Source organism: Quercus lobata, chromosome 1 (assembly GCF_001633185.2).
Source record: "Quercus lobata isolate SW786 chromosome 1, ValleyOak3.0 Primary Assembly, whole genome shotgun sequence".
Taxonomy (NCBI): Eukaryota; Viridiplantae; Streptophyta; class Magnoliopsida; order Fagales; family Fagaceae; genus Quercus; species Quercus lobata.
Genome location: NC_044904.1, coordinates 51969218 through 51982341, shown reverse-complemented (window position 1 = coordinate 51982341; position 13124 = coordinate 51969218). Strand labels below are relative to the sequence as shown.

At 32.7% G+C, this 13124-nt stretch overlaps 1 protein-coding gene across 1 annotated transcript; it reads right to left on the bottom strand.

The window, feature by feature from the left end:
* Positions 1-4339: 4339 nt before the first annotated feature.
* Positions 4340-6456, bottom strand: LOC115960029 (polygalacturonase-like). Its single transcript, XM_031078748.1, has 4 exons — positions 6019-6456; positions 5014-5303; positions 4679-4907; positions 4340-4558 (listed from the first exon to the last, which is right to left on the bottom strand). Exons 1-4 carry the CDS (start codon positions 6454-6456, stop codon positions 4340-4342), a joined length of 1176 nt encoding a protein of 391 aa, XP_030934608.1.
* Between the last annotated feature and the right edge of the window lie 6668 nt (positions 6457-13124).

The following is a 13124-nucleotide window of genomic DNA, read 5'->3' as shown; positions in this document are numbered from 1 at the left end:
CATTTAAGCATATTTGATCATCCAAGCAATTATGAAAAGAAGTAAAGAAAAATCCCTTAGACATGTTTATCTAGAGAAAATCAAAATACTTTGACATGTTTGTTCAAGGATTTTTAAAAAGTAAAATAACTACCTAGACATGTTCATCTAAGTATTCAAGAGAAATTTGTGCTTTAACCTAGAAGTGTTCATCTAAGCATTCAAGAGAAAGTTGTGCTATGACCTAGAAGTGTTCATTTAAGCATTCAAGAGAAAATTATGTATTACCTAGAAATGTTCATCTAAGCATTTAAGAGAAAATCAATAAGACATATAGGCATGTTCATCCAAGCATAGCATAAAAGAAGTGAATAATGATTTGTAAGCATTTATTCTAGCATGTATAAAAATTAAAGAACACAATTAACTATTTACTAGCATAAATTAAAAGGGGGAAGTGATCACTTAAAGGACTAGGGAGAAAGCAAGGAAGTACTAAACTACAACCAAAGTAAGAACAATGGTTGTTCAACAGCTTTTCTTTTCTGTTTTCTCATTAGCTCTCTAGAGGGAATTCGAGATCCAGAAAATGGAAGAGGTCTTCTCTATTTATAGGGGAAGGGATGGCTTAGCTTTAAATCTAAATTATTAGCTTTCTTCTGAAGCTAAGGGAGGAGATAACCTGTATAAATGAGCTGGAACGGATTTGGTGTTGCACCTGCTTCGTATTTTGGCTCTAATTTTCCGCTCAAAACTCCAATTGATTCAAGATGGGTGTTTTTTGAAAGGAAATTCAATTATCTACAACTTTTTCAGAAATAGAGAAAGCCAAATTTCAACGTTATCCATGCCAAAAATGTGTTTCCAATTGCTGCTGAAAATAGTAACGTCTTTTGAGCATTTTTGAATTTTTTCACAGGATGTATCTGTTTCTTTATCCAATTTATTTTTCAAAAATCTTTCTTCTAAAGCAAAGGGAAAGGATAAGTCTATTAGATAGGCTTGAACAGATTTGATATTGATCCCCATTTGAAATTTTGAGAGAAAATTGAAGATAATGCTGAATTTGTGTTATCTTCTGTACCTGTTTCGTATTTTAGCCATAACTTGCTGCTTAAAATTCCAAATAATTCGGGATTTATGTTTTTTGAAAGGAAATTTAATTCTCTACAACTTTTATAGAAATAGAGAAATCCAAATTTCAAATTTTTTCTAGCCAAAAATGCGATTCAAGTTGCTGCTGAAGATAATGACGTTTTTTGAGCATTTTTCTGTTTTTTTGAATTTTTCATGGATCATATCTCAAAAAAAAAAAAAAAGAGCAGATAAGATGCCATAAAGAAAAATTTTTTTTATTATTTCTTTAAAAAATGAAATAAAATGAAATCCAATCCAAAATCACACTTAATTAATTTTAAATTAGTTCTTGTGAGAACCAATCAAAATTAAGTGTGTAGAATAAGATGTGATCAGGCCCATCGTATAGGCGAGTCATGATCATTGAAAATTGTTTGTATGATAACTTTGATCAGGTGGTCTGATCAAAACCCATGACATACCATTATGATCGTTAGAACATCAGGATTTGTTTTGTATCACAAATCTAAAGATCTACAGGTTGGTTAAATGCAAGTTGTAAAATTGGGTGTCTACAATGGATTAGAATTTTATCTTGGGAACGTTAGTGATGTTTAGATTTTTCAAAAGGGATTTTTCCTAGAATTGTTGTTTACACTATTACATTAGTTGCCCACTGTGTGTTCTAGAACAAAAGTCATGTTTTAAATCTTAATTCTTTGGCTTTTACATTTTCATTGGGATAAATATATATTAAATCCTAGATTGCCCACTACCCATTATGTGTTTTCTTGAACAGAGTCATGGAATTGCAATTCCTAATTCAAGAACATGGCTTTTACGTTTGTCTTTGTGGTTATATATATTAGGTGGCTTTATGGTCTTTCAATTGTGGTTATATATATTAGGATGGCTGTAAGGTTTTCAATTGTGGTTATATATTTATATTAGGATGGCTTTAACGTTTTTTCTTTGGGGTTATATATATTAAATCCTAGCCCACTGTTTGTATTTTCTAGAACAAAGCCACGGTTATAGAGCCTAATTCATGTTTAAGGTTTTACTTTTTCATTTAGGACATATATTAAATCTTAAAGTATTGGCTACTGCCTCTGAGTTTTGATAAATTCAAGGAAACATATTTTTTTGGGTAGAGATGCTTTGCATTAGTATTATTATTTAGTTCAATAAAGTATAATCCTAGTGAGTCAGTTTGTATAATTCGATACGCTTTATATTTTGTGAAGGATATTAAATAATTTTCATGGTTGATTTATAGATCCTATTTAAGAGTGTTTTGAGACTATTTGAAGGGTGTTTCGGCTGGACCTTTAGATTGATTCAAGTGCTGTAAATAATTATGCATAATATGCACAATTTTGTTCATTAGGTTCCTAAAAGTCAAAGGTTTTCAAAAATTATGTTTTTAAGCATACATTTTCTAAAGTTTATCAAAAGATTTTTACATCATTGAAAGAGAAACTTCGCGTTTAGAATAATATTTTAAAGAGAAACTTCAAATTATAAATAACGTTTTGAACGTCCAAAAATAATTGATCTTTAAATTTGTCTAAAACCAAGTGATTCAAATTCATATTCCTATTTTTCAAATGGTTTATAAAACATTTCTTTTAGCAAATTAAGTTTTCAAACTTATTCAAGAATTGTAAAATACTTACATAAACTCCATAGTTCCTATTTATTCCTTAAGAGAGTTAAGCATCCTTTGGTTTATTTTTCAATTCAATATTGTGATATTTGATATGCCTCTATATTTGGAATAATTGTTAATATTAAGAAAATTATTCCATTTTGTATAAACTTTGCTTTTGTGATATGTGACTCAAAATAAGTGTTTTTAGAATTGATCAAATATATGTGTAAGGTCGTTCATAGGGTTGTATGTGAGAATCAGTGTTCATCCCTCACTAACAGAAGTTAGATATTGGTGTCCGATCACATGATTGTATGTGAGAATATGTGATATGTGTATATGTGACACTGTGCACTGATCAATTATTTGCATGTGTTTTTGAATGATTTTAATATTTGATTACATATGTGTTAAGTGGTTTATTATATTCTTTGGAAAAACTATATTTGATATCATTGAGTGAGTTTGTGAAATCAAAATACTCGTGCTCTACTTGACTCTATTCTATTGTATATTGTGTATAATTGCTTACTAGATGTATGGCTCACCTCATCAATTACAATTTTCAGATTAAAGTTTAATTTGGAAACAGAAATTTTGGATCTCTTCGTAAGGTGCAAGGTAGAGCATGTGAGTTTTTAGGCAACATCAATAATGCTTGAAGCCTTAAAGGATTTTTAGCTATTTTTATCTGTATATATTAAGAGGATTCAGAAAGTTAATTATTGTTTTTTTTCCTATCAAAAATACCCCTAAATTAATTAACCAACAACTTAAAAATAGGGTTAAAATAGTAAATTAGCAAAAGAAAGTTAGTTATTACTTTTTTTACTGTAAAAAATAACCCTACCTAAAACTTAAAAATAGGATTAAAATAGTAAATTGACAAAAATAATAAATTCCTACTCCTACCTTGAAATGTCTTCTTACTTTTAATAAACTCCTACTTTTACATTAATTTAAATTCCTACTTTTACTCTCTAACTTCCTACAAAATAGAATCACTCTTTTGTTAGTTTTAAAACTCCTCAAATCTAGAAAACTCACTTCACGTAAAAATCTCAAATTATAATAAATGCAAATTATTAATATTTACTCAAAAAATAGAAAAGGTTTATTAAGAGTATTTGGAGATTATTTCTAAATTGTGGATTTTAGATATTGTAAGAGGTTTATTAAGAGTATTGTTTATTTGGAGTTTTATTTAATTATGAAATTAATTATGTTTATTGAGTTATGTAAGATAAGTTAGTCATGCATCTAAATTCATGTTCCATGGATTTGGGTCGTGACATTGGCCATCTGCATCAGGGAATTAATAGCATCCTTGAGACCTTCAGTTGTTTTGGAAAATTCAGCATTTGAAAAGGGAATACAACAAGGTAGCTCATGAGCTACCTAGTTATGCTAGATGTAATGGTAGTACTTATCAGGTTTGGAAGGGGATTTATCCTCCTATGGTTCAACATCTTCTCCAACTGGAACATGCCTAATTTGTATCCTTTGTAATTTAGTTGCCTTGTTGTACTTCAATTTCATCTTAATGAATTCAGTTTACTATCCAAAAATGTTAAAAGTAACCCCAAAATGGTATTTTATAAATGGCAATACACAAAACACTCATTCCCTTTACAAACAACCATTTGGTTGGACTGAACCGAGGGTCTTCCCAATTGCATTTGTACAAAACGATTGAGCTACTTGATTTGGATAAATCAAATTGACATTTTCAATTCTTATACCAGTGCAAGGGTTCTTGGCACTACAATCAAATTTTATAGCAATTTGTGTTGCTGATGTTCCTCTGATATCCTGGTATAACACATCACTGATTTTTACTCCAGATACCTGGCATATGAAAACATGAAATACATTCAAGATATGTTCATTTGGACCATAGAAAGTAGTTTATGAGACCATAAAAGTAGTCTGTGTCATATCTATAGATAAGATAACAAGATTTCTTACCTGACCAGGACAATTGATATTGTGAGGACAGTAATTTTGGTCTATAACTATAGGATTTTGGACATTTTGCATAACAGCTCCTAAAAAGCGAACCCGTTGGACAAATCCAGAGCTGGGTCTGGCCCAAGACTTTATCCTTAGTCCATTTTGGGTACCAATAAAAATGGCTTTACTGACCGTCACATTTTGTACCCCTGCCTCTTCCATGTCCTTCGCAAGGCTCCCTATGCTGCAACAAGCAGAGGAATTCCATTCACTCAATATATTACACCTCTGCTATCGTAACTATCATATTTTCAACCAAATAAAAGATCTATAAAATTTATTTTATTCACCTAATGCCGTGACCGGGGCCGCATTTGATGTGTTCAATCCACAAGTTCTTGGTGCCAGGGCCAATGGAGATGCAATCATCCCCAGTTTTGATGGTGGAGTTAACTATTACAACATTACTTGATAGTTGAACATGGATGCCGTCTGTGTTGGGGCTGTCCCCGGAGGCTATAATTTTGATTCTTTCAACATGCACATTCTGGCAGCCGTTGAATACAATATGGTACATCTGACTATTTAGTGACAATAACCCGTTGATCCTAATGTTGTAAGAATTGGTAAAACTTAAAGCCTGCAATCACCCACAAGAAATCTATTTTAAAATAAAAGGTTAGAAATAACTATCGAGATGAAATGCTAGTACGTACATGATTCAATAGTAACAAGGACAATAATAATTACCATCGTCGTGATTATTATTTATTTTGATGATTATTGTCATCATCGTACATTGACTTTTATATGGGGGGGGTGTTAGGTGTTAGCTTTTGAACATGGCACATTGGTGGTTTAAGTGCTTGATATATGAATAAAGGGTTTCTAAAGGGTTTCTTCTTCTTCTTTCTTCTCTATCTTTTTTTTCTTTTCTTTTTTTTATATGATGAGTAATATATGAGCTACTATGTAATTAGTATGAATGCTCATGAAATAATACCGAACAAAACAAAAGTCTTTCTGTCTTCATTTAAAAATTAATGAAGTTGTCAAAACCATGCAGAGACAGATGTAATAATTTCATTAACCCAATACAATAAGACTAATTATATAATAAATTTCGTAACTTTATTTTTTATAATTATTGAGGTGGCAAGTTATGACTAATGTATAATAAAATTGATTTTGCAGTAATTGCATGTAAAAGTGATATTGTATGCATATTACCACCTTAACAAAAAATACACTGATTTGAAAGATTTGACTTTGAAATATTGTTTTAAAAAAATTATAATCATGGAATGGATTACTAATAAAGAGATCAGAAAAGCACAAAATCAACAAAGTAATACCGTGGCTCCGCTGGGACAGTTAGTGCCAGCAGCTTTGCAAGCCCACAAGCCTGATCCTTTGGCATCGAGTGCTCCTCCAATAATGGTAACTCCGCTAACACCTTCAAAGCTGAGCCAATTACTAGCTTGGCCAAGAACACGATAATCTGCTGGAGCCACTAGAGTTCCATCAATCTGGAATGCGATATCAGAGCTTTTGCATTCACCTTTGAAGGCCAAGGAGCCAATCAAGTACCTTCCCTTAGGCACATTTATGGTTGAAGAGTCCGAGGAAGCACAAGCTGCAGACCATGCATTAAGAAATGCTGGGGTTGAGTCTGTTTTGCCATCTGGTTTAGCTCCAAAATTTATGACATTGTAAACTATATTTGCACGTGATATGTGGGAGACAGAAAGAATGAAGAAAAGGGTGTAAAAGAGCCTTGAAAACTTGGCCATGTTGATTTGCTTAGGGAATAGGGAGAGAGAGAGTTTTTTTGATATTGAAAGTTTGAGAATATGTTAATTAATGGAGAGAAGTTGAAGAGTCTTGGAGTATATATACAACAACATGTTGAAGGTGGTACTTAATTGGGATGGTGTGGGGTTAAAGAAATTAAGGGTGGATGCATGCATGCTGTGATGGAAATGCAAAGAAAGCTGCGCCGGTACTTATTTGGTGGCCACTCTTTTTATGTGACTTAGCTCCTAATGCAATCGGCACCAAATTAATTACAGATTCAAGGAATTTGTAATACTTGCATTAATTCAAACATATGAGTCTCTCTAATTACGTAAAATTTGGTTATGTTAATGGTCGTCCTTTTTTACTAAGTTATAAAAGAAGGAAAATGCTAATGAGTGCTCTTAGGGTACTGATTAAGAATCCAATTAGAGAAAGTTTTGACATCACTTTTATAGGAAATGAAAAAAGCTGTCAAAATATTAATTAATATTTACCCATCAAAAACGAAAAGGGAAATTAATGTATAGTTTATCTTTTTCTTACACTTGGTAAGGTCTTGGTTATGTTACTACTAAGGAAAAGTGGTTTACTAAATGCTATATTACCTTGGCTAGCAAGTACGGAGTTGTGACCTTTAGCTGTCTAGCACACATTAAGTCACATGGAAAGTCCTTTTTATAATAGTATCATTGAGCCAACAACGCACTTGCTCATTATATTCAACCAATTTGACATCACTTACTACACGATTTTAAAACCCAACAACTTTCTAATTTTATTTGACGAATATTAGATATCATTTACTACTAGCTTATTTAAAAATAGGAAGCACAACCCTTTTACCTTTCTTCTTCTTTGCTAGTTAACAACATAATTGATAAAGGTACTTCACTCCTGTGCACAACGAGGCATTTACAACCCTCTCTTTATGTATAGATTGTATTTTCTTTAACTTCTATGTTTTGAGAGACTATATATATACAGAATTTTTCATTTTAGTAGGATTTCCTTATATTTTAGTTCTGGTTAGGACATAATGTGGGCATCTTGATCAAATCAAACATTAGGAATTTGGGAAGGTTGGGAGATACCACAAAATATATCAAAAGCCTTTAGAAAAAGTTTATACACTTTACACTGAACGTTGATTATGACGCAATAATTACCATTAACAGAATGGTAAGGAAAAGCTTACATTTTAGATAGTGAAAGGTAGCCATGATAATTAAATGCACCACGAAATGATTCATTACCAAATACAAAATGATGACCTAGTGTTTTGGCATTATGACTGTTTGATATCCTATCAATTCATCTTGGAAACCGAGTAGCCCCAGACGACCGAAAAGTTCCATTTACCTTTTCCTCTATTTCAACTCTTTCTTTTTGATGAGGGGTTCTCAAGTGAGATTTTATACAACAATATTAAAACTATGAGAATTTTTTATTATTGATTTCTCTTTCTTTTTTTTCTTTTTTTAATTTAATGATTGAGATTTCTAAAATGTGGAAAATGTAGAACTTAGGATTTGTTTAAATATCCATATCTTAAGTTCATATTATATATATAAAAGTCAAATTTGAGAGAAAATTCAATTACATTTCAAATTATATTTCAACTGTGGGCTAATTCTATTTCATATATCAACTTAAGTTTTTTAATATTTGTGTAAAGAGTGTTAATTAGTGTGAAATACTAACTGTAAGGACTCAAAAAGAAAAGTCTAGGCTCACTTAGAATAGTAGTTCTCAGTCCTTCAAACCAAGCCCAATTTAATGAATTTTTAGAAAGTTGGCTTCCGAGTCAGGTGCAATGCAAGCCTAAGACTTATAGAATAAAAATAGCTAAGATGCATGGAAAGAAAGACAATTCAGCATAAACTCTTTCTCAGTCGGGTCCGAGGATAGATCTCTTACTAATAAACAAGGGTGATCTCTCTCTTACAGGGTGATCCTTTGCTCTCTCACTTGTGCCTTTTTTCTTGAAAAATGTTCATCTCCAATTTCTGAGGGGGTTCATTTCCTTAAATAGCCCCTTCCATTGCATCTCAACCCTTCATCTGTACTTCTCAGGGGAACACTTTGGGATGCTTGTCCCATTAGGACCCTTCTGGAGGTGGTAGAAAGAGCTGAGAGCTGTGAGCTGTGAATTCACTGTTCAGGTGTCATTTCCTCATTAATGCAGTTAGCAGTGTAGAGTATTGAATGCGGAGGCGGGAGGTGTCTCCTTTATGAAACTTCCTTCCTCCACCCCTATATGTTTTGTACTCTTTGTTTGTCATCTACTCCCTTATCCTCAACTTTTCGAGGTGCCTGCTGCCATTTAGTCTTTTAGTCCTCCTCAGGTAAGTGCAATCCTCAGGGCTTGATTGCGTTTATTTGCTTGGGTTGTCACGTTTATCCTCGGATTGAGTACCCCCGTCCTCGACCCTCCCACACTAGCAGTCCAATATCAAGACTCAACTTTGTCATTTCCCAATAAGGAGGCCCAACACATGTCTACCTTCCACCACTACAAAGAGATGATGAAGGACCCAAAGAAAAACAACTCTTCCTTCTTGTTACGATGGAATCTACATCTAAGAATGCCTTTACCAGCCTTCTTTGTTTGAATCGTGTCTTTTCTATTGCTCCATTGTAAATACATACACTACTATAACTATTTTCCATAAAATAGTAGATTATTCAACAAGCTTAAGCTTGAGCTTGTGAGTTTTCCCCTCTTCAAACATAAAGGTTTTCCATGTAAAAAAAAATGTCACTCATTTTCATTTACATTTTTTTTTATTCTTTAGCTTTATTTTCTCATCATCAAGCACCAACTTTCAGACAATGTGTAAATGTCATGGTAGCAATCCAATGCCTTAATATATATATATATATATAGAGAGAGAGAGAGAGAGAGAGAGAGAGTAGTTTCTTTTTTCTTTCTTAGCAAATGGTCAATTTTCATTTTGGTCCCTACTTTTTTGGAGTGCCTATGTTAGTCCCTCAAAATTAAAAATTATTACCATTTTGGTCCCTACCATCATTTCACTAGCAAAAATATCATACGTGATAGGCGAGGTGCATTGCTGGCACACTAAATGCTGACGTAACTATTAAAATAATATTAAAAAATTATGTGCACAATAAAAAAGAATATTCAGCATCCACATCAAATTTAAAATTTTAATAACAAATGACATTCAAAGAAGAAAAAAATTTAAAAAAAAAAAAAAAACTGAATTAATCACACATAAACCCAGAAATTCTCTCTCTCTCTCTCTCTCTCTCTCTCTCTCTCTCTCTCTCTCTCTCTCTCTCTCTCTCTCTCTCTCTCTCTCTCTCTCTCTCTCTCTCTCTCTCAACCACCATGACTGGCCAAACCTTCTCTCTATCTCACCCTTTCTATTTTCCTCTTTCACTAGCCTGATCCCAGCCAAGGCTAAAACCCCTAGTTCCACCTATTGCCATTCCCTAACACCCCCACCTTAGGTAGTGGCTCTCAAACCCACACGACTGGGTTGATGAGGGAGAAGGTAAGGCTTTGATAGGCGGTTTTTTGGGTGATTTGGTCGATGCTGGCATCAGCTCCGCCACACCATTGCCACCATGTCGATGTGGTATTATTTAAAGGCTGACGTGGATCTGACATGGCATTTTTTAAATCACTGTTGATACCCATTTTCAAGACACATTTTCTACAGGTCCGATTCAACTAAGTCCAACTTCCTTGTGGGTCCAATTCATATATTAAATTCTATTTTATTCTTTTAAACATGACCCAAGCTCATGTGACATATTGGAGGAAATTGAGGAAGTGTGGCTTGGAAGGTATGGTTGGTTTCTTTCGGACCTTTTGCATGAGTCCAGCCTATGCGTGCTACCAAGTGGCAAAGGACATTAGTAGCATCTCAAGCTCATGGAGGAAGTCTTGTACCTAAAATTTTCACCCCAATAAAGTTTGTATGCTCTTGCTGACTATATCCCAACTTTTCTTCTTTGCAATCTTTTTGCCTAAAGCATATAGCTGACCCTAAGTGACTAGCCCTATCTACTACAGCAACCAAATGTACACTCGAAGGATCTGTCATGTCTAGGAAACATCATCCCATGAATTTAGGCCACTTCATTTCCCAAATTATGCAAAAAAGTAAGTCATCCCTCTTACCCAATTAAAGCAAATCTAACCATAACTTCTTATGTTTCTGACTTACTGTGTTTTTATGTATTTCTCAACATTTTTATTATTGATATTTTGATTCTCTCTTATTAAAACACCATTAGCCTCTATTCAATAAATATTGGAATTTTGGGCTTAACACTCTCCATAAATAATTACTTCTGAAAAACCTAATAGGAGATTTTGACCATTCTTGCATTTATGGTCCTTGTCGCAAAAACGTCTCCAACAATCACCAATGTTTTTTTTTAATATTATTTTAATAGTCACATCAGTATTTAAAGTGTCAGTACTCTATCGTCACGTATAAGAGATCAAAAAGTAAGACCAAAACTGCATTTTGCTTCTTCTTCTTTTTTTTTTTTTTTTTTTTTTTTTTTTTTTTTTTTTTTTTTTTTTATCATCCCAACACGTTCCAATTCAATGCACTCTAGTCGGACAAGTGGACAACAACCAAAGTCATGACCTGATTTAGTTCTCATTAGAAAATGGTCCAGTGGTGCAATGAAGCATAGACGAATCGTTAAACATTAGTTTTCGATAGCTTAATTACTAAATGTAAAATAAAATAATAAAATAAAAAGTTGATTTTTTTTATTTTTTTTAAAAATCAACTTTTGTTGTTTATTTGGTAAAACTAAAAACTAAGACCCAAAAAAAAAAAAAAAAAAAGGAAGACAAAAGCAACACCCTAGCAAGACAAATTGTTGTTTAATTAGTGCTGGTATTTGCAGCAGATTGCATCACCCTAGTGCGTGTGCCCAATTGGGTGTACTTTGGCCTAACATCTGCGTAGATAGCTCTATATATAGCTTCTTCGTTCTTAAAATTCTACTGTGATTCTCTGGAGTATTTTGTTCATCCGACCATGTCAATTTTCAGAATCAACACTGGTAAGAGACTTAATTTCCAGTAGTATATAATCCAAGTCAACTCCGAATCACAGTCGCCAATTTGTTTAAGAATAATACAGTTCCCAAGAAGACTTTCCCAATTCCTTTTTTAAAAAAAATTAAAAAAAAAAAAAAAAAAAAAAAAAAAAAAAAAAAAAAAAAAAAAAAAAAAAAAAACCATTCTTAAGAGGTAGTTCCTACTTTTCCGAGCTCCTGTAAAGAGAAGCATTGAACATCTCCCTACAACCCCATTGCAGTTGCCAAGAAAGGTTTTTTATGCTAAACCACTCAATAAAAGAAAAACAAAACTTTCCTTCAAATTAGTTTAAAGAGAAATCCTTTAAACTCCTCATATATCTTTATATTAAGGGTTCGTTTAGATACAACTGAAAGTTGAAAACTGAAAAACACTGTAGCAAAATAATTTTTAAATGTGTAAATAATATCATGAGACCCATTTTTAATGAAAAAGTTACTGAAAAATGAAGTTTGTATGTTCCGTAAACAGTACACGGGACCCACTGATGTGCTAAAAGGGTTGAAAAGTCAAATATTACGGCTACTGTTCATGAACAGTAACCATGACAGTAAAATTTGTCTCCTTGTGCAAAAAAAAAAAAAAAAAAAAAAAAGCCAAACGCAGATGCGCCGGCTTTTTCAACTGAATCCAAACGTAACCTTAGTGTAAGTTTTGAAAATCTAACCATTGATTAAACATTCCTATTATATCATTCATACTTACAAAATTTTAAGAAAATCAAACATCAATTTCTATGTCATCAAACAAATGTTAAAATTTTAAATTTTTTTAATTTAAAATTATGTATAAAAAATAAATTTATTGACCGAATAGTAAACAAAATTTGATTTGAAAGAAATTTAACATGCATATTAAGAATATAAAGACATGAAGTTCAACGGTTAGATTTTCATGGTTCACACCCAAAACAAAGATACATGAGAAGCTTAAAAAGTTTCTCTCAACTAGTTTGAAAGTAAACTCATCTTGAATTTTGCTTTTGGGAATCATATGATCAATCAAGCAGCTCTAGGAAGACTTCCTCTTTATTGCATTCCTAAGTTGGCGAACAGTTTTTCAACTCCTAACTTCAATATATTGGTTTCATTTTTCTCTCATTGCTGTCTCACCAGCTCTCGAACCTATGACTTGATACTCATAAGTATTCGTGCCACAGAGCTACAAAGAGGACTGGTGAGCAGTTGTAAAATGCTGACTTCAAAGTTGAAACCCCCCAAATAAATGAAACCAAGTATAAAACGAGAAATTGCAGTCAATTTGAAAATACTGAAATCATTTAATAAAACCAGAAAATTAATTTTAAAAACCTTCAGTAGTAGCAGCAGCAGCAGCAGCAGTCAAAAGCACGATCAATCAGAAAAACCTAACACCACCAAGGGAAGCTCCCTTCTTGCAAAATCAGCAAGTCACACCCATAATAGGTGCTTCACATGACTTTAGAGTATTCAATACTCAAAAGGTAAAGTGCACATTGACTATTTGAAATTGCATGACAATAGGCACTATACAATCATTATCTGTCATGAATAAAAAGTTAATTAAAGAAAGATAACTGATTTAAAA